The 20,836-nt window shown below is 44.1% G+C and overlaps 1 protein-coding gene across 5 annotated transcripts in view; it reads left to right on the top strand.

Moving 5' to 3' along the window:
* LOC121593903 (ephrin type-B receptor 4b) overlaps positions 1-19,259 on the top strand; it is a 42,882-nt gene extending 23,623 nt beyond the window's left edge. Inside the window, exons 3-11 of one of the 5 annotated variants that reach the window (XM_041916784.1) lie at positions 1,483-2,840; positions 2,923-3,197; positions 3,315-3,386; positions 4,671-4,775; positions 6,112-6,159; positions 7,570-7,698; positions 7,796-8,262; positions 10,525-11,322; positions 11,393-19,259. In XM_041916784.1, the coding sequence (XP_041772718.1) occupies positions 1,483-2,840; positions 2,923-3,197; positions 3,315-3,386; positions 4,671-4,775; positions 6,112-6,159; positions 7,570-7,698; positions 7,796-8,262; positions 10,525-11,322; positions 11,393-11,497 (3,357 nt within the window). In that variant the 3' untranslated portion in view covers positions 11,498-19,259. Of the gene's footprint in view, positions 1-1,482; positions 2,841-2,922; positions 3,198-3,314; positions 3,387-4,670; positions 4,776-5,398; positions 5,417-6,111; positions 6,160-7,524; positions 7,699-7,795; positions 8,263-10,524; positions 11,323-11,392 lie in introns of all 5 variants that reach the window. The other 4 variants (XM_041916711.1, XM_041916951.1, XM_041917040.1 and 1 more) reach the window with 4 other exon arrangements.
* Positions 19,260-20,836: the final 1,577 nt, after the last annotated feature.

The raw sequence follows: 20,836 nt of genomic DNA, 5'->3' as shown, positions 1-20,836 counted from the left end.
ACAGATTCTTAGCATGCACAGATTCTCCTTGATAGCAATATATCGATTACGATTGCTGTCATCACAACAAGAAGACTACTTGTCACGGTGCATGCTTCTTGGTTTATAAAAGTGATGTGCTCTTTGGAGCGCTCCCACGACTGCTACCCGACTTCTGCTATTGTTAGGCCGATTCCGACTCCAGCAAAATCTGAACCACTAGTTCCGCTCGGAGTCCAGAGATATTCTGAGTCGTCCGGAGTCGTCCGAAGTCGTCCGGAGTTGTCTGGAGTTGTCCGGAGTTGTCCGGAGTCGGGATCATCCGGAATTGGTATCATCCGGAGTCGGGATCATCCGGAGATGGGATCATCCCAAGTCGACCGGAATTCGTTTGTTTCATCGAATTTCACAGTGTTTGTGTCTTCATTTTCAAAAATAGTTTGAATTTATTTTCGAACAACGTTTCCCGATACCTTCAAAATTAAGAATTGACTATTCTTAAATTATTACAAAATCAATTTAAAATGAACCTCGAAACAATTTTATTTCAACAAAATGAACATCAAAGAACCGAACCCGGGTATTATAAACGTATGTTAATATTGGGGAAAGCCTTTTGAAAAATGCTCAGAAAGACATCAGAATTCCAGTTGGCCGTCAAATGTTTACTATTAGTTGAACAATGTTCAATAGCTGCTTAACTTTGTTTACTTAGGATCGTAAACGGTGTAAGTAAGTGTCCAAGCAAACCTATGCAATACACTAAATGGCAAATAAACAATAATAAGTAATATACCTAGTGTACTTTTATACATCGAACAATGAATAATTGTAATTGTATTTCTGGTCAAATGTCATATTTCATGTTCTCCCAATTCTTTGTTGAGTCCATCCGGGTTGTTCTTAACAAAATGGCAATAAATAATCGCCAAAAGATATACCATCACCATCACACCAACGCTGGTCTGAGCGCTAATTAACGAACGGCCAGTAAAATGAAGTAACCTCTTCATTATCCACTTCCAGCTGTCAAAACTATTAAATAAAAAAAAAAAAAAACATAACGGACGATAATAGCGGAATAAAAACGAAAAGGTTTATAGCCCGTTAAATGTGCATTTTAAAATCATAAAAATCAATTAAACACCCCAGCCGGTGCAGCATTAATTGAAAACGGTTTTAATGAGACAGATCGATCGCTTGGTTGGGTCGCTTGGTTTGTTAAACTGTTGCGTAGAAACAATGGAGTAGTGCGTGTGTGATATCGTCTCGACCAATTGCCGGTAGGCGCGTACAATAGATCCAATTAGAGGATCGAAGAAATTAATTGATACGCACACTGCGTAAGAAGAAGAAATGCGCTTAGGTTAGGGGAACGTGTTGACAGTATGCTTTTGAACACTTTATGTACGAGGAAACGATGGGGTGACCGGCTGCTAATGACGTTGCGTACTAATGCATTGTTATATTTTCCTTTTACTCTCTCTCTCTCTCCCTCTCCAGTGGGTGGAAGAGTCGTTTACCAACTTCGTGAAGGGTATCAACTGGCGCAGCTACGTGGTGTGCGACGTGGCGTACAACAACGTGAACAACTGGCTGTGGTCGCCGTTCATCGACCGCGGCCCGGCCAACCGGCTGTACATCGAGATCCACTTCACCATCCGCGACTGCTCGCTCTTTCCCGGCAACGCGCTGTCGTGCAAGGAAACGTTCAGCCTGCTGTTCTACGAGTTCGATGCGGCGACGCGCGAACCGCCGCCCTGGCAGCCGGAAAGCTACAAGCTGATCGGGCGCATCGCGGCGGGCGAGGGCCGCTTCAACCAGAACTCGGACGTGGACATCAACGTGGAGGTGAAGAGCATCGCGGTGACGAAGAAGGGCGTGTACTTTGCGTTTCGCGACCAGGGCGCCTGCATCAGCGTGCTGGCGGTGAAGGTGTACTACATCACCTGCCCGGCGGTGACGGTCAACTTTGCGCACTTCAACGAGACGCCGACCGGGCGCGAGGTGACGATCATCGAGCAGCAGATGGGCGTGTGCGTGGAGAACGCGGAAGCGTACGAAACGCCGACCTACCTGTGCAAGGGCGACGGCAAGTGGACGATCCTGACCGGCGGGTGCCGGTGCAAGGTCGGGTACGAGCCGGACGCGGAGAAGCAGACGTGCAACGTCTGCCCGGTCGGCAAGTTCCGGTCTGCGGAGGTGCGCACCTGCACGATCTGCCCGCTCAACTCGAAGACGAACAAGGTCGGGTCGCCGTACTGTCCGTGCCTGAGCGGGCACTATCGGCATCCGCGCGACGGCAAGCACATGCCGTGCTACAAGCCGCCCGGGCCGCCCACCAACCTGACGCTGCTGTTCATCGACCAGACGAGCGCGATCCTGTCCTGGAACGCGCCGCAGCGGGCCGCCGACGAGCAGCTGGACAGCAAGTTCCGGAGCGACATCGTGTTCCGGGTGCGGTGCGCCGCCTGCACGTCCAACGTCGTCTTCAACCCGTCGAGCGAAACGTTCAACGATACGAAGCTGACGCTCACCAACCTGGAGCCGGTCACGACCTACACGGTGCAGGTGCACTCGCAGCACGGCGTCTCCTACCCGATCGTGGCCCCGGACCTGGGGGCGGGCGGTGGTTTGCACGGCGGTGGTGCGGGTGGCGCCGCCGGACTGTACGAGAACGGCAGTGCGGTGGTGGCGGGCGGCACCGGGTACCACGCGACCGAGCCGCCGATGGTGGTGATGGTCAATGCACGGGCCGGCGGGCCCGGCTCGTCGTCCGATCTGGACGACATCAAGACGGAGTTTGCCGAAATCACGTTCACGACCGAGTCGGCCATCCTGAGCACGGTGTTTAACGTCAAGTAAGGCGTCTCGCGAGTCTTTGTTGCGGTGCGAACAATCAGTAATTGCTGCTTTTTCTTCCCTGTGCTTTGCTTCGGACAGAGTGGTGCAGATCACGAACAAGGAGGTCGACCTGGTGTGGGACAAACCGATCCACAGCGACTCGCCGATCGAGTACTACGAGGTGCGGTGGTTCCCCAAGTCGGAGGTGGACGCGATGAACAAGTCCGTGCTGAGCACCAAGGAGTCGAAGGTGCACATCGGCGACCTGCTGGAAAACACCGAGTACGGGTTCCAGGTCCGGTGCAAAACGCTCAACGGCTGGGGCACGTTCAGCAACATCGTCTACGCCCAGACGCACCAGAGCGTCAGTCCGGGTAGGTGATAGGACCCCTCCCAGAAGGGCCTCCAGAGCTGTATTGTGGTGGTGGATCGATATTTTCTCTAACCATTCGTATGTCATTTTTTTCTTTCTATTCCACCCACCCCAACAGTGTACGATGACTCGTTCCAGATGCGTATCGTAGCGGGCACTACTGTGACCGTCGTGTTCATTTTGGTATTGGGTAAGTGGTGCAGCCAAATTGTGTAAACCAAACCAACGTTAAGCGATTTTTCCATTGTAGTGGTTAAATTAAACCCCTAAAAGTACAAACAAATAATTGCATATGGCTTGATGAGATAAAATCACAGAATTAAAAGAGCATTTGCAATGTTCAATTGAAAATTGTTCGTTTGATTTCACTTCTATTGAGCAACATTAACGACGTTTGCATCGTTTTGATTGTTGTACTATTTTCTTTAATTATTTGTTCATTGGATTTCTTGACATTGCCAATGTACACAGAAGTTCGATATTTCAGGCATGTAGTTCTATAAGACTGCTTTCGACAAAGCTGGGATATATCGTCCATTTTTATCAATTACTTATCTTCCTAGACTAGACTTCTTGATTGGATTATCCTAGACACTAATGGAGGTATTGCGTTCCAGTACATCCTCACTCATTAAAAGTATGATTTAGTTCTCAAAGAATCGAAGGAAGCAATTCCAATTTTCATTGAAGGTTTCATTTTCACACATATGCGAATTCATTCTCATAGTTGGGTTTTAGTTGATTTGTCAATTAATAGAAGTATAAATGCAATTTACAAATTTTTTTTTCAAACATCTCAATTTTTTTGTGTTGCTTCCTAAAAACCAAGATTTTTTGTTGATTTATGCTTTTTATTGGAAAACATAATATAATTGTAAATATTCGAGTGGATATTCTTGTATTCCGTACATAATCTAAAAGATTCATGAATCCATTAAATGGTATAAATCTCCAGGAATTCATAAATCATCAGATATGTATAATTTTAAAACAAACTATTGATTTGGAGCGATCCCATGGTACAGTGGTTAACTCGCACGACTTAACAATATGTCCGTCGTGGGTTCAAACCTCGCATGGACCTTCTCCCCGTAGCAAAACAAACATTTTCCGGATGCGGGGTACTTGCCAAGAAGTCTCGAAAGCCTGTGTAGGCTGGCATGATCACGCAGGTTGTTGCTTCAAGGAGAAGAATAACGAGAAGCTCAAGCCTTGAAGCTGAATCCCTAGAGATTCGTGAATCTTTCGAGAAACATGAATCTTTCCACTCGTGATTCAGATTCATTAACACTAGTACCGAAGTCAAGTTGGAAAATGATATGTGGAAACGTTTACTTTAAACTTATTTCGAGACTCCGATCGATTGTCTCGGCTAGAGTTGGTTGCAAACGAACGGAATTGCTGCATATTTCCTTGTTTCTTTAGCTTCACTAATTTACTAATTCGTTTGTTTTCCATTCTTGTGTCTTTTTAGTGATCGTTATAACGGTGGTGTTCCTGCGCTCGAAGAATCACGACGAGATAGACAAGAAAACGAACAACCATCTGCCCTTGCCGATGGATTACGCGAGCAACGAAGGTATTGGCACCGTTACCGTGCGGCCGCTGTCGATAAACACCCACCATCCATCCTGCTGTCCCCTCCGGTGTCCCTTCCTCCCCCCACCGCCTCTTGAACAAACTGTGAAACCGGCCCTTTCCTTTTTTCCCCACATCCTGTTTTCCCTTCCAATATAACTTCATCGTATCAAGTCCCGTGTGAGTGTGTGTATAGATATGTGTGTGTGTGTTGCATGTGTTGCGCTCTAATCTGAAGGACGCGCGATGGCGACGGAACGTCCGAAACGGTTTTCCGTTTCCATTGGCTTCTCCCCGCAAGCTCCGGCCGCCGTCGACAGCAAAGGCAAAGCATATTACAGCCGGCGCGCCCGGTTGCGTTTGGTGCGCCTGTGTAGGCACTATAGAGCTGCGCGAGAGCCCTACCCGCGCGGCGCAAACAACGTTTCGCGCGCCCGAACGCGAGGAGAACAACTTTTAACACTTACTCAAACGAACGAACGATCAAGCTACAGTTTCATGTGTTTTCTCTCTTTCTCTCCCTTTCTTTGTCCTCAATTTGGCATACACCACCATTGCAAAAATTGCATCACGCACCTCACGCAACTGAACCGAAAACCAAACAAAATACAAAAAATCAAAAAGGACTCGTAGTTACCTATAGTAAGTGTTAAAGTTTTTGCGCAGTGTTTTTATTCGTCGGCGCTCCGCTCTCTACCATTTTCTGGTTTGCTTGTGTTGCAAAATCGTAGACCCTTTGTTCGTTTCGACCACCTTGTTTTGGTTGGCACCTTTGTATGGTTGTCGCGCTAGGAAGTTAAAAGAGTTATCGCTCTCTTGTGTCTCATTTTTTTTTGTAGAGGCTGTATTCTGTATTTTTTTATTTTTAAAAGCAGCTAAATATTCGTTTCTATATCAAATAAGCTTCATAATTTGAGTAGCGAGATGTTTTAGCGCTGCGCTACTGTATTCCACAGTTGTTTATTTGTCTCAAAGCGTCATCTGTGTGTGTGTGTGTGTGTTTATGCGTGTGTTAGTTTTACTATTTGTGTGTATTAGCTTTGTCAAGTAAAACTTGTGCTAAAATGTTTGTTTTTGTTTCAATAATGATGCACCTGATCGCTGTTTACCGTTCGCTCTATTTTATTCTCCCTCTCTCTATCTCTCTATGACTGCTCTTATTTATGTTTATGTGTGTGTGTGGGCGTGTGTTACTGTCTACTCATTTTGTAACCGTATTTGCTGTTGTCATCCCTTTCAAATGACACCATGTATGCGCTCCCACCCACACACAATTGTGCGCTTTTATTTTTTGTTTATTTTTTGATCCAACAAAAACCACCTTCCTTTTGTTTTAGTTCACGCAATGGACACGACCCCGATAGTCAAAACGATGAAGAGCAATGGTAAAGATCGACCTCTTCTTTATTTGTTCGCTGCTATTATTCTAAAGGCCTTTTCGGTTGATTTCAAATAACTCTTCTAAATAACGCGTAGAACAGAACGCTGTCCGGTTGGGTCCCGTAGGGGTCTGTCTGTTTTGCCTTTTTGCCATGCTAATGGTGCTATTTATTTAGCTCTCGAAATGGTTGAAAATGGTTCTAAGGTCAAGTAACGATGTCACCTCGACGCTCCGTCCTACGGCGGGGGTTTGTTGTTGTTTCTTTTGCTCTTACTCACAATTAACATGTTAATGGAGAAGGTGTCTAACTGCGACCGTTGAAGATAATTAATTACACTCTGCCCCATCACACTGTCGGACCAAGCAAGAAGAAAAGCTGGGTCCGCTCTTTCTGTATGATCTAGTTTTTAAATTTCATTTTACTTTGCGTGCTTCTCCTCTGGCTCTGGCTCTTTTCATCCTTACACTTGCGCTAGCCTAGTTTCACGCTTAAATTTAGCTTAGTTGTGTCCTGGCCTGCCATTTCCTGTAGGTCTTGTTCCGAATCTTACTGCGCTTGCTCCTCGCCATTAACCCCATTACCAAGCGAAACCACCACCCTTTCCCCAAATAACACCATTCCCTTTCTCACACCCGAGAATACCACAGAAAAAAAAAACAAAAAACCAAACCACCAAACGCTTTGTAACTAATTTGCTTTCTTTATTTTTCTTTTTTTCTTTTCTTTTCACCAATATTTTTGGCTGTGTGTGTGTGTCTGTATGTGTATGCTTCTTCGTGTATGATTTAAAAACTGCCTGCCCTACTACGTTCTGTGCCTAAAATTGCCTAAAACCTTTTACAAAACAAAAAAAAAAACCCAAAACAAACGCTTCCTGCAATCAAAACTCGCTCACTCGTCTAAAAATTGGGGGACAAAAAACCTAAATAATTTTGCAAACACTTACAAAACACTAAAATATGCAACCTTTTACCACGGCACAAACCCCTCATTCTCATTGCTGTATTCTGCTTTTTTGCGTATTGCTTGGACTGCCATTTATTTGCTGCTGCGTTTGCTGTTTACACCTACACCTTTCTATTGCTTTCTGTGCTACGTTTGTGCCCTTTGCCTCTTCCGTACTGCCGTATGTGTGTATTGCTTGCTGCTGTGGTGCGGGTACTTACGCGTTACCTATTTTGGCCCTGCTTGTTTTGGGTGGCTTTCGTGTGTGCGTGCGCCTGTTTTATGCTTTCTACGCTTCCGAACGCCTAACCCGAACGGTGATGGTGTCGGTTTGCTATTTCTTTGGTGCATCCGCGTTGCGCCGCAAACAACGAACATAAACGAAAAAAAAAAAAACTCAAACAAAAACAAATCAAAACAAAGGTGGCTCATACGGGTATTACCGTCAACGTCGTAATAATTTTGCAGTGACCACGCCGCTGTTCGGTACCAGCCGGAGCTACGTCGATCCGCACACGTACGAGGACCCGAACCAGGCGATACGCGAGTTTGCCCGCGAGATAGACGCGAGCTACATCACGATCGAGGCCATCATCGGTACGTATACCTTACGGTAACCCTTAAAATGGTGAACGACTGTAAAAATAACATGCTCCCTGTGTTTTTTTTGCCCTTCCCTTCCGTGTTGCGGCAGGTGGCGGCGAGTTCGGGGACGTGTGCCGCGGCCGGCTGAAGGTGCCGCCGAACTTTGTGCAGGAGATAGACGTCGCGATCAAGACGCTCAAGCCGGGCTCGTCGGAGAAGGCGCGCTGCGACTTCCTGACCGAGGCGTCCATCATGGGCCAGTTCGAGCACCCGAACGTGATCTTCCTGCAGGGCGTGGTGACGCGCTCGAACCCGGTGATGATCATCACCGAGTACATGGAGAACGGCAGCCTGGACACGTTTCTGCGCGCGAACGACGGCAAGTTCCAGACGATACAGCTGATCGGCATGCTGCGCGGCATCGCGGCCGGCATGACCTACCTGAGCGACATGAACTACGTGCACCGGGATCTGGCGGCGCGGAACGTGCTGGTCAACTCGCTGCTGGTGTGCAAGATCGCCGACTTCGGGCTGTCGCGCGAGATCGAAAACGCGAGCGACGCGTACACGACGCGGGTAGGTGTTTTTTGTTTTTTGGTTTTTGCTTTGTTTGTAGCGAAATTTGGGGCAGGTGTGCCAGTCTTAAGCAGTTCTTTTAACATGAACTAACATCACTAAAATCTGTTTATTAAAAACCGATTTAACTCGCATAGCTATTTTCAGTGGAAAGCGTTTGAAAGCGTGTTAAAAAGGGACGAAAAAGATGTGATTTTTTTATGTATGGGGCAAGAGTGTCACTCGTACGGGGCATCACGGCCACATACTACAGACGGACTTCTAATATCTTCAGTCATTTTCTGACTCAGGGTCTTTTTGGAAACTACGTATTGAAAAATCACTTTCTTTGCTTCATAAATGGGGGGTACTCTTTTGCCATGCCATTAGTACACTAGTTACGAACCATAACAAAATGGCTACGCTTGATGATGTTCTATGTGTTTTTAGAAATAGAAATGTTTTTAGTGGTCTGATTTGTTGATCTCGCCAAAGCCAAAGAGTTTAAAGAACTGTTCAGGAAGACTCAAAGTTAGCACATATCTAGCAATTGGGCTCTTCACGATTCTAGTCAGCTTTTTATAAGGAGTTTGACAGTTAGCGGCTGAAATCATGTCGACACTGCATACAAAATCACACACAAAACTAGCCTGCGATTTTCCGCCAATATTATTTTAGCCTCAAAGCTAAAATTAAATTCGAGTACCTGCTCAAAAAATGGCAAAACAAGTTTTTTTTTTATTTATCTCAAGGTTCATCAAAGAGATCAGCTGGTGGAATCTACAATCAATGTGTATGTAGGCCAGGTGGACTCATAGCATGTTGGTTGTAACCAAATTTGAACGTCACTTTTTGACTTCTTCTTCGTCTTTTTGGCACAATAACCGCTGCCGGTCAAGGCCTGCCTCTACCCACTAGTGAAGTGGGCTTGGCTTTCAGTGACTTTATTGTTACCGTAGCAGGACAGTCAGTCCTACGTATGGGGGCACGGTCTATTCGGGGCTTGAACCCATGACGGGCATGTTTTTAAGCCGTTCGAGTTGATGACTTTTTGACAGCACGCACATAAATCAGCCTTCTTAATACATACACCTTGGGATAGGCCCACCTGTATACTATACTCACTTTGATAGCTGCTCGAAAACTGCTATACAATGCAAACCATCGACAGGCTAAAATTTCAGACGACGATCGAAAAACGGAATGTTAGCAATGTACAAGAATTATAAAATTTCCGATTTAGGACGACCACCACTGAAGATATCAGTAAATATCATTCACTGCTTTGCTTAGTATAATTATTATTTCTATGTTCCCTTATTTCTACATAATTAACAATTTTTGGGAAATTATTTGACATGAATCGATTCGTTGGAGACTATAAACAAATGTGGATATGATTCTAGGTCCAAGGATATGTATTTAATGATATTCGCCGATGCAAAGCAATGGCGAAAGGGAAACTGAAATTTTTTAATATTTTAAAATTCTTCCACAATAGTGTAAAAAATCATCCCTATGCTCTTTTAATCGATACTTAATTAGAGTCTTAACAAAGTAAAATAAACGTCCACAACCACCTTATCCTTCCTGTCTGTTTTGTAAAATTTTTAATAAGGAAAATTTTTGAATATATTTAAACCTGGAATATTCTATCAACACAACCGTCACACATCTCTTCCTACTGAACTGCAATAATAATTTTATATGGGATAATTTGCATAATGCAAATCGGCCCGCGACCCAAAACTGAGTTTCACATCACTGCATTCACCACAGTGCGTAGCGCCATCTGTCAAATTCAAGCTAAATTAAACGTTAACATTCAATTTTGCAGTGCTTTTTCAAATGCTAATTTCTCATTGAATAAAACGAGTTATGTGTCAAACGACGCATCATTTTAAAGCTTAATTCTTCTTCTCTCCGTTTTTGTTCACAAAGTGTGTCAAAATGTGTAAAATAAATGATGAAAACATAGCAAAACCTGCACCTCCATAGGGCTGTCTAAATTAAACTGAGACAGAATAAAATTAACATTGGACCAATCCAAGTACGTGCTAGGAGTCAAAGTACATTTCGTGCTCGACAAAATATGCAGCACACATTGCAAAATGACTTGTAATAAAACCCTGCAATAAGGTTGAAAAACTGGACCCAAAAATAGGCATTTTGTTTCATATGTTTGCTTTGCAAAGAGACGCCGTGGAGATTGGCCTTTTCCATCGACTAAGTTAGATGAGTATTGTTTTGCTTATTTTTTCCCACATTTCTCTTCTCCTGCAGGGTGGCAAGATACCGGTGCGCTGGACGGCGCCGGAAGCGATCGCGTTCCGAAAGTTCACCTCCGCGTCGGACGTGTGGTCGTACGGCGTGGTACTGTGGGAGGTGATGTCGTTCGGCGAGCGGCCGTACTGGAACTGGTCGAACCAGGACGTGATCAAGAGCATCGAGAAGGGGTACCGGTTGCCGGCCCCGATGGACTGCCCGGAGGCGCTCTACCAGCTGATGCTCGACTGCTGGCAGAAGCAGCGGACGCACCGGCCCACCTTCGCCAGCATCACGCAGACGCTCGACAATCTCGCGCGGCAACCGCAGGTCCTGCTGACGACGCGCAACTCGCCGGACAACCCGGTCGCCCGCATGGGCACGGCGGCCGGCGGCGTCGGCGACGATCTCACGCAGGAAATGCTGGCGGCGGCGGCGGCGGCAGCCGCCGCAGCAGCAGCAGCAGCAGCCGCCGGTAGCGGCGGTATGGTCGGCGTGATGGGTGGCACCTCCCAGCAGCAGCAGCAGCAGCAGCAACAGCAGCAGCAACAGCAGCAGCAGCGAGCCGCCACACTGATGATGGGTGGCGGCAGTGGCACCAGCGAGCGCGTGCTCAACACCGGCAGCAGCATGACGAACGTGCCCGGCTCGATGGGCACGCTCGGCTCGACGGTGGGCGGGATGAGCAACACCGGCACGATGTCCGGGCCCGGCAATCCGGGCATCTTCATCAGCACCGACCTGTGGCTGGAGGGCATCAAGATGTCGCGCTACTCGCAGCACTTTAAGGAGGCCGGTCTCGTCACGGCCCAGCAGGTTGGTTGAGCGTGGTGCATTCCGGTTCATTGTGGATTTATTAAACATTGTTTTTTTTTTTTGCTTCCAGCTTTCGCGGCTAACGGCTCAGCAGCTCAGCGACATGGGCATCACGCTGGTCGGGCACCAGAAGAAGATACTCCACCAGGCCCGGCAGATCGATACCATCATCTAAAGGCGCGCATCCAGCAAACCGTTACACACCACCACACACAAACAAACACACATACAAACACAGTTCCAGACCGATCATTCCGTGCCCGCGCGCACACACCCACACAGAACCCGACGGGGGAAGAGCAAACCGCAGTAAAGCGGGCGGCGACGGGGCGCCACGTTCACAGGGGCTCAAGCACACTCATAGGACGTTGTTAAAATAGGGTCGCTTCAAGCAAGTGCACAGCGCGCTTGGAATCCATTTTCTAGCCAAAGCGGTGTTTATTATTGCAAATTCCATGATCTCTCTTGTGGAGCTGCTCTATGTCATTCTATGCTTTTCTTTTATGCGAAGCTCGAATTTTAGCGTTATTTTATTGTGTTATCGGATACCAAAAGGCACCTCTCATGGACGCCTGTAGGATTTGTATTTTTTGGTAATATTTTTGCTTCTTTATATTGATTGAAGCTCTTAAATTTGTACTACGAAAATTAATTGCCGTTTATTTAGTCAAAGTGTAAATGTTAAACGTAATATGAAGTTGAAAAAAACTCTGTGTATCCATGACAGTACCATTAAAATGATAAGAAAAAATATCATTTTATTAGTGATTCAAATCAAACCTAGCCTTCAATAAGTAGAGAAGCATCAACCACGGTAGCAGCCACCAGCAGAGCAATCAGGGAAGTGTAGGTAACATCGTTTTGATAAGAAGATTCGATTTTCATCCGCCAGGGGAACGCGCATTTTGGCGCGAACGAATACTCACATCATCCAACGACACGAATACTCACAAACCTCAGCTCTCAGCAGCATTGGCGTGCCAAACAAGGCGCCCATCCTGTTACTAGCCATATATATATGTGTATAAAATAAGAACGACGACTGCGACCCAGCGAGCGTGGTGTGATTGTGCCCTACTTTCCCCCTCCCCCCTCGCGCCACAGCCTACTTCAAAATGCGCGCGGAAAAGTGTGGTGCGTGTGTGTGCGTGCGGCTTAGTTTTGTTTTCAATTTTTATGTTTTATCTTATACGGGGATTGTTTTTGTTTTTTACTGTCCACTCTCTCACAAACGGCCGCCAGGGCCAACCGCATTTATAGTTACGGAAAAATAGCTACGCCGCGAGCCCCCCGCGTCCCGGCAAGCGTATTTCGCATTTAATATGGAACATGAAGAAGAAGAAGAAGAAAAACAAAAAAAAACTGAGAGACAAGTAAGGGTCGTAGTAGGCAGCATCCCTCGACCGCTCGATGCACAGGCCCGATGGAGGGGGACGTTTAGGTTTTTTTTTTTTATTTTAACGCAAAGAGAAAAGGCTGCTGCTTTCCTTTGTCCTGTTCTGTGTTCTTTCGTTTTTCTTTCTTTCTTTCTTTCTTTTTAGTTTTTGTTCAAACTAGTACGTGCTCTCAGTGAACTTGTGTTACTTAAGCGTTGGCATTTTTTTTATTTTAAATTATACCTACTTATACATATATATACATATACATATACATACACATATACATATTAGCTGGTATTTGAAGTCCTTTTGCAATAGCAAAAAAACAAACAAACAAACAAAAAAACCCATTGCGGACAGAGACTGACTTCACTGACTGAAGGGAAGGTGTAGAAGAAGACGATGGAACGATGGGAAAGCGTGTGTACTATATTTTTTAGTAGTGGAGTGGAATAGCAGGCTGGGAAAGAAGTTGTGCGAGAGAGTAGTTTTAGCCTGCGAGGTGGGGTGCAACCGGTAAGAGCAGATCTGAACAGTAACAGTATGACAACGTGGACGTGTGTGACTGGATGAAGGAGGGAGTAGAGGGAATCCATGTTATCAGAGAGAAAAAGAAAGAGAGAGAATGATAGAGAATGAGAGAGAGAGCGAGAGGGGGAAGGTGGTTACATCAACAATGTGATTTTTATACTCTGTAGTAATTAGGTAGTCGGCTTTTAATTTCAGAATATTATTTTTTGTTTTTTATTTTATTTTAAATGTTAGTTTCGTAAGCGCCCGCCGAACAACAGCAAACAAAAGCAAGAACAAGAACAGAATGGTGTGTCCTCTCTCACACCCCCCCCCCCCCGTGTGTGCGCTTTCGGGATGGTCTCGGGCGCGCTACATCAGTGACCAGTGATTGCAATGCGGTTGTGTCCCTCACGACCCACAGCCGTGTTTGTTTTCTTTTTTTTTTCCTCACACGCTCACAGTGCTGTGGCGCCCGACATCTTGGAGAGGGGAGAAAAATGAAATTGGGAGAACAAACAACAACCAATCCCACAGAGTGGGGGGGCGATGGGGGAGCGAAAGCAAATCGGCCTTCCCTCTTTGCGCATTTTCGTTGTGTACAGAAGCATATGTGCATGTATTTTAATGCCCCTTTTTTTAAACTGTATTTTTTATACGCATTTTAAATATAAATATATGTAATTCCAGGCAAGGAAATGCTGTCACTGCGAGAATGGGGGGGAAAAGGGACGCATCTCGATTACACACATTCACACAATCCTGTTTTACAGCGAATCAGTGAGCCACACGATCATCCAGGCGGATGGGGTTGAGGGTAGGAGTAAAGTGGGTGTAAGTGGGTGGTTTTTGCTACACGCGAGAGGTTGCTTGTGCGGTTTCTTGTCGTGTAAGGAATAGCTTAATTGTTCATTTGTGGACGTCTCTGTGGGAGCGAGAGAGAGAGAGAGAGAGGATTCCAAACGGGAGGACAAACTGTTACCTTCTTAACAGATGCTCGTTTGGTACCACCGATCTCTCCATCCTCTCCCCCCCCCCTCCACCTCTTTCGCAATCCAATTCAGTGATTATGCCCAATAATCGTAGCGTACGCAACACATATCTCCGGAAGTTAAATATGGTCCGCATTGGTTTACAGTTTGTTCGTTTCGGTTCGAGAAGAGGAGCAAAGAAACACAGCAACCTGAGAGGAAGGGGATGGCGGGCGTGTCGAACGATGGCTCGAATTTCGGTACCGGAAATATTTAATTTTAAAAGACCCGCCGAGGAGGGAAATCACGGTCAGGCAGTAGGGCGTGCGTAGGGACAAAAGAAAAAGAAGAAAATCACACAACAAACAAACAGGTGAAACAAAAAGGAAGAATAAAAAAGACACACACAAACACACCTACACGCATTTAATGGTAAAACGAACGAACTGCGCAATAGTGTAAAATAACAATCATAATAGTGGTTTCGTTAATGACGTCAGATAAGATTGAATATTAATATAAAGGATAGCAAAAAAAACGAGTAAAGACAGAAGAGAAAGGGAGAGATATACACACGGCACAGATTTGGAACTATATATACCCCCCCCCCCTGGATGCTGGTAGCGTTGGGAAACGTGCCAAGCAAGCGAAACAAATAAACTAGAACACAAGAAAAAAAACAAACAAACAAATATATACCGAACACACAAACACAGACAAACTACAGCAAAAACGAATAGCCTGTAAATAAGAAATAGTAATACAAGAACGAGAAGAACAAAACAAAACAAAACAATGAATCTGTATTTGAATTAGTCGTTAAACATGACAGCAAAAATAAACAAAATCAGAGCATAAGAAAGATAAAGTATATATGTGTGTGTGCGTGCGTGTATGTGAAAGACAGAGAGAAAGAGAGAGAAAAGAGAGAGAGAGAGAGAGAGAGAGAGAGAGAGAGAGAGAGAGAAAGCCGAACAGTGAAACGATGAATAGCAACAAAACACAGAAATCGTACAAAAGACACAAACACACACACACACTGAGGATGGCCATGGAAAAAAGAGCAGCGGGGGCAGCAAATCGTTTGGTAGCTCTCCCTTTTCCCTCCCCCCTATTCCACTGGGGTGGAGTGGGTGGGGGAAAAAATGCAGAAAAACGGTGGCAAAAGCAATGTGGAATGCAATTAAAGAACAATAATGTGTTTCGTCCATAGCGAGTCAAGTTTTTTCCTCATATCGTGTAACGTTAGAAACCGTTGTGCAACCAGAAAGTGTGAAAGAAACCACCATCACTACTACCACCACCACCGCAACGCGAGAAAATGGTTCCCCTCGTTTGAAGCGTCTCCAGAGAGAATTTCTCTCTTTTGAAAAAAAAAAAATGGAAACAAGTAAACAAATAAATAAAACAAGTGGGACGGCAGAGGACCCACTGGAGCGAGAATAGTGGATCGAGCTTGGCAGCAATTGCAAAACAAAACAAACTTATCTTATTCGTTAAGGCATCGTGTGGATGTGTGTTGCGTATGTGGTAGTTACATCATCCTTTTGCCGTTCGCGTGCTTTCGAAATGCGCTTTTCCCCCCTTTTCTGTCGCCATGACTGTGTGGCGTATGTAGTGTATTTTCTGTTTCTTTTAAATGTGCCTGGTTTTGGTTTAAAAAAAAAATCGCTAAAATGCTGGAAGATGGCTCACGAACCCACCAGCAAAATCTCCACTCAACACACAGGTGTCTGATACGAAGGACGTCCCTTATGTTCCCTCTCGCGCGCGCCGTATGTTCCAGTTTTCGATTTGTCCCTGTTTGTCTATTGTTTTCTGTGTTTTTTGTTGTTGTAGTTGCTTTGATTTGAGAAGGTTCGACTTAGGTTAGGATGTTGAAACATAATCCCCCATCCCCTTCCCTCCCGCTGTGTGTATTCTTCTCCGCGAAGTGTAAATGCCGAACCGGACAGGTGTGTAACGCTGTGTGGTACACTGCAACCATCGAGAACAAAACAAAAAAAACAAACCCGCACCTGCCGAAACATGTGCGCAGGAAGAAGGATGTGCAAAGGATGCAAAAAAAGAGAAAGAGAGACAGAGAGAGAAAGAGAGAGAGAGAGAGAGAGAGAGAGAAAAAATACGCCAATATATGATAAGACTGTAATTTATAGCAATACCGAACCCCCCCCTTCCTGTCTGTAGTGTGTTGGGCTAACGTTGTGGTTTAAAAAAATATAGAGCAAGAAATAAATAGCAAAAGAGAGAATAAAAAAGCGCCATACAGAGAGGAATAACATCACAAAATCAACCAATAAAATACAAAAGTCACAAGTGAACGTGGCGCTTTGTTTTTTTTTGCAAAAATACAAAAGATCTCTCTTTCTTCACTCTAGCTAGAACTGGTTTTATAAGCGAATGTTTTATGTTTTTTTTTGAAAATGCAGCAAGAAAAGTGTAGCAATCCTTCGCCGCTCTTTCGTACCGCCCCTGCCTACCTTGCCTATTCGTTTGCTTTCCCCGTTCCCGGTTATTGTAAATTTGTTTAAAAAAAAGAAGCCAAACTTTGTCACGCGCTGTTTTGCCCTGCGAGGATTGCCAACCCAGAGCTTATGGTTCTCAATTTCTGCACATTATTGCACTAAAATGGAGGGCAAGAGGGTGCGGCTGTACCCTTAGCATTGGAGGGGGACGCTGAGAAGTTTTAAAAGTAGGACAAAAGCGGAAGGTGGAGAATAAATGAAAAAAACAAAACAAAAAATACATCCCAACCGTTAGAGTAAAGAAAGTTGTAACTGAACACAACGCAAAACGAAACGCAAAATAAGAAAGCAAAGGAGAAGTATTAAATTTACATACAATTTTGGGGATACAAACAGGACAAAAAAAACACAAACACACACACACACACATAGAAAGAGAGAAATGTGCGTATAAGGAGTGTAGCAATCAGAATGATTCGTGAAGCGGGGTAATTGCACTAATGATACAACACACTACTTACACATCGAACGGAGCGCGAAGCAGAAACAGAAAAAAAGAACGAACACGAGGAAAAAGAAAGGTGGAAAAAATATTGAACATTTATAGAGCAGGAAGGTATGGGGGTGTATGGAAGAGAAGAGAGTATTTCTATATTAAATTACTAGGCAATTAAACACATTGACGAACCACAATTCATACGTACATGAAGTTAAGGAATAACATTAAAAGCAGCAAGGGGGAGCGCGAAATATGCATTCACAGAAAGAAAAAGAAAAACAGAACAAACCAATACAAAGAAGAAAAAAAGAAGAAGAAGAAGAAGAAACAACTTATAAAAGAAAAAAAAGAAAAACAAAATATGAAATAAGCAAAAACACTACAACATGCAAAACATCAAGTCCCTCCCTCCGATTTAGCAAAAGAAAAACAAAGTTGCATGTAAGAGAGAGAGAAAAACAACATACACATAAAGCGAGAGCAAAAAAAAAATGTTTCAGTGTTGCCACACAATTGATTCCTTTGATCGCTATTTGATGCATTCCAGTGTCCAGAGAAGATAAAAACAATGCGGGACCCCGACCTCTTCCAGCAATAGTGCAGTTCATTGTCTGCGTTCACGTTGCAAACGGATGTAGCTGGCAACGGTTGAAAAGCAGGACGTAACTGCAAAAAGGAAGCAGCAAAAGTGTCCCCAGAAGCTGGGATGGACGCAACATTATTACAATATAAATGACACAAAAACACAATCATCGTTTTAAAAGCAAACAAATAATGTGAAGTATAGTAAAACATGGTGGTGAAAAACATGAAAAAAGGTGAAAGCAGATGAAGAAATGAAGCAGAAAATAATAATAAAAAAAACGAAACAAATATGCGCAATTTTCTCAGTGTAAAAGGTGTAAACGTTTGTTGGGCAAAACGAAAACAAAAAATAAAAACAACAAAACAGATTCATTTTAGCACGCCTAGGATTAAGAGAAAGAGAGAGAGAGAGCAAGAGAGCAAGATAGTGAACAAAAAAAAAAAAAAAAACAATAGAAAAGAAAAGCAATTTGTTGGTGAAACGAAAGGACAAACACACATTAAAAGAGAAACAAATTTAATCAAAGGCAGTGTGTGGCCATGCGGGGCCATCGCCCTGTTGTGCCGCGGAGCAAGCTGGAGACGCACCCCCTTCTTCTTCCTTGCGGAAATGAGGCTCATCATCCCCATAATAAGCCCTGCAGCAGATAACAAGAGAGAGACACACAAAAAAAAAACAAAACAAAAACAAACACAAAAACAACAATAATTCGCAAATAGGCGCGCACATCCCTCGAAACACAGCACCACTCGAAAGGCGTCGCGGAGCGCGGAAAGGAAAATCAGAAGCAAAGGCGGTAGAGCAGACGACGAACCTCCCGCACGGCACAAGTAACGCTCGTTCTCTTCGAGCATCCCAAGGTGTTCCTTCACGTTTTGTTTTGCAATAGCTGCTATACAACAACACACACACACACAGACACACATATATACACACGGTGGTCAGGGGCAGGTCGATAGCTGCTGTGTACCGTAATATCCTAACATCACTCAAACTCGAACGAAATCACATTTTATAACTGTTTCGTTGGTTTGTTTGCCACTCTTGTGCCGCTGATTTTCCTTTGCCGTGTGCTGCGCACGTGTGTGTGTATGTGTGTGCAACAGTAAAAAACCAACCCAGCTGCAGAGCCATGCAAACAAACAAATAGTAAAGCAAACACAAGTCTTTGAAACAACAGCCGGAAAAAGGGCAAATCAAACAGGATAATTAGCAAACCAACCACCCCTCCTACACACAACACACGCTCGCACACACCTAAGCAAGGAATGCGCATGTGTGTATGTGTGCGTGTGAGTAGGAGGTGGTGCATTGGGCTGGGTTACGGTTTATCTGTAAATATATGTATAAACAAGCTAATGAAATAGAATCGACACAAAACCGGCGGGGGGAATAATGCGTTTAAGGAATGGGGGATTAAAAAACTAGTGGAGCTAAATATAGAGAAGGAAGTGTAAAAAAAAAGGAGAATGAAGCTTTGAATGGATGAGTAAAAAAGCAACAGAGAGAGAGACAGAGAGAGAGAGAGAAAAAAATTAACAGATCTAATAAACAAAACGAACAGAAAACACTTCGGAGAGCAAAAGCAAAACACGTGTGTGTGTGTATGTGTTAGCAGAAAAGAGGGACAGACAGGACAAAAACGAAACGAGGGTAGAGACAACCGGAGCGCAAGATGGGAAGGGTTTTTAAGAGGAGATAAAGCAAAGAAGGAACAAAAAAAAGACGATCGTTTAACAACAATTATGGAATAGCGAAGAACGAACCGAGTTGGTTAAGAACAAAACAAATAGTATTTATATAAATAAATCCATGAAGCAAAAAAAAGAGAAACAAAAATCAACACATAAATGGTAACGGCAATTCTATTGGCTTTGGCAGCTGCGCCATCTAGCGGAAGGTAGCGCAGTCTAGCGGCTGCCATCTGTGCGGTCGGCGTTGAAAGCGTTCGCGTAGCTTTGTCATCCCGACCCTAGAGGGCGCGAAACCATCCGAAAGTGGGTCCTGGTTCTAGGCTCTAGTGTGTTCCAATCCCAGCAGGTTCAGAGTGGTTCAACGAATACAGTTGTTTTTACTTATATTTTCAGTTCGTCAAATTCTAATTAACTGTTTTTGATGCAAAGTTTTCGCGAGTGTCATCTGCTATCTGATTGTTTCTCAATTTCTCTGTTGTTATATTGGTTCATATTACAATTTTAGTTATGACTAGGGACTGAGTAGCAACGAGGTCCTATAATGTAGAACGATTTGACAAGTAGCCAAACGTTGCTTTTTAGGCCGTTTAACATCTTAATGCCCTTACCAATTCAAATTTTAAATGTGATTCTAATGATTAATCGGTCTTTTCATACTGTTAATAGGTTCTTGAGTTTGACATCAAATGTATTTATTCCTCTTGTAGTAATACTAGTTTAAGGGTTTTGAGGAATTTTATGGACCTTTTGCTGTCAAATGGCATCCAAGATAGCCAAACCGATTTTGGCTGTTATTTAATCTCGTTCCTAGACAAATCAGGGTTAAGACTTCCTCAATTACTTCAAAATTCTCCGTAAAGAAATGAATTCCAAGTAGATATTAGAAAACTAGTTATTTAAGTTAATTATTTTTGGAAATTCGTTCTATTCCAATCCAACAAAAACCAATTGGAAAATAGTAATTGATAACTACCCTGCTAGCATTAAATGACTCTGAAGGCGTTTAGAAGGCATTTTTGGGCCTTAGTCGCCTTACAAGGCAAGTACGGATTTCAACAGAAGCTTCCACGGCTGTAACGGGTTTTTTTGTTCGAAAGTTTTCAATGTTTGAATTGAAGGAGAACAAATTGCTTGCCACCAGCAGCGACTTTAACGGTAAGCAAAGAAAGCAAATGCGGGGGCTCCGTGTATTTTTAGTCCAGGATTGATAGAGTTTTTTTTTATCATTTATTTTTATAGAGACTTTGGGCCAATTGCCCTTATTCGCCTCTTTCAATCTGTAGATTAATTCTAAGCTTAAAATCTAACATTCTTCTCTGCAAGTCATTTGTGGCTTGTAGCTACCTTACACCGGGTAGTCTCGGTTTACTTAAAGCCATCCGTTGATTTTATTGTCTGTTTTGCTTGTGG

The sequence above is a fragment of the Anopheles merus genome, chromosome X (genome assembly GCF_017562075.2).
Source record: "Anopheles merus strain MAF chromosome X, AmerM5.1, whole genome shotgun sequence".
NCBI classification, from domain to species: domain Eukaryota; kingdom Metazoa; phylum Arthropoda; class Insecta; order Diptera; family Culicidae; genus Anopheles; species Anopheles merus.
The sequence above is the reverse complement of the archived record's forward strand: the minus strand, read 5'-3'. Positions and strand labels throughout refer to the sequence as shown.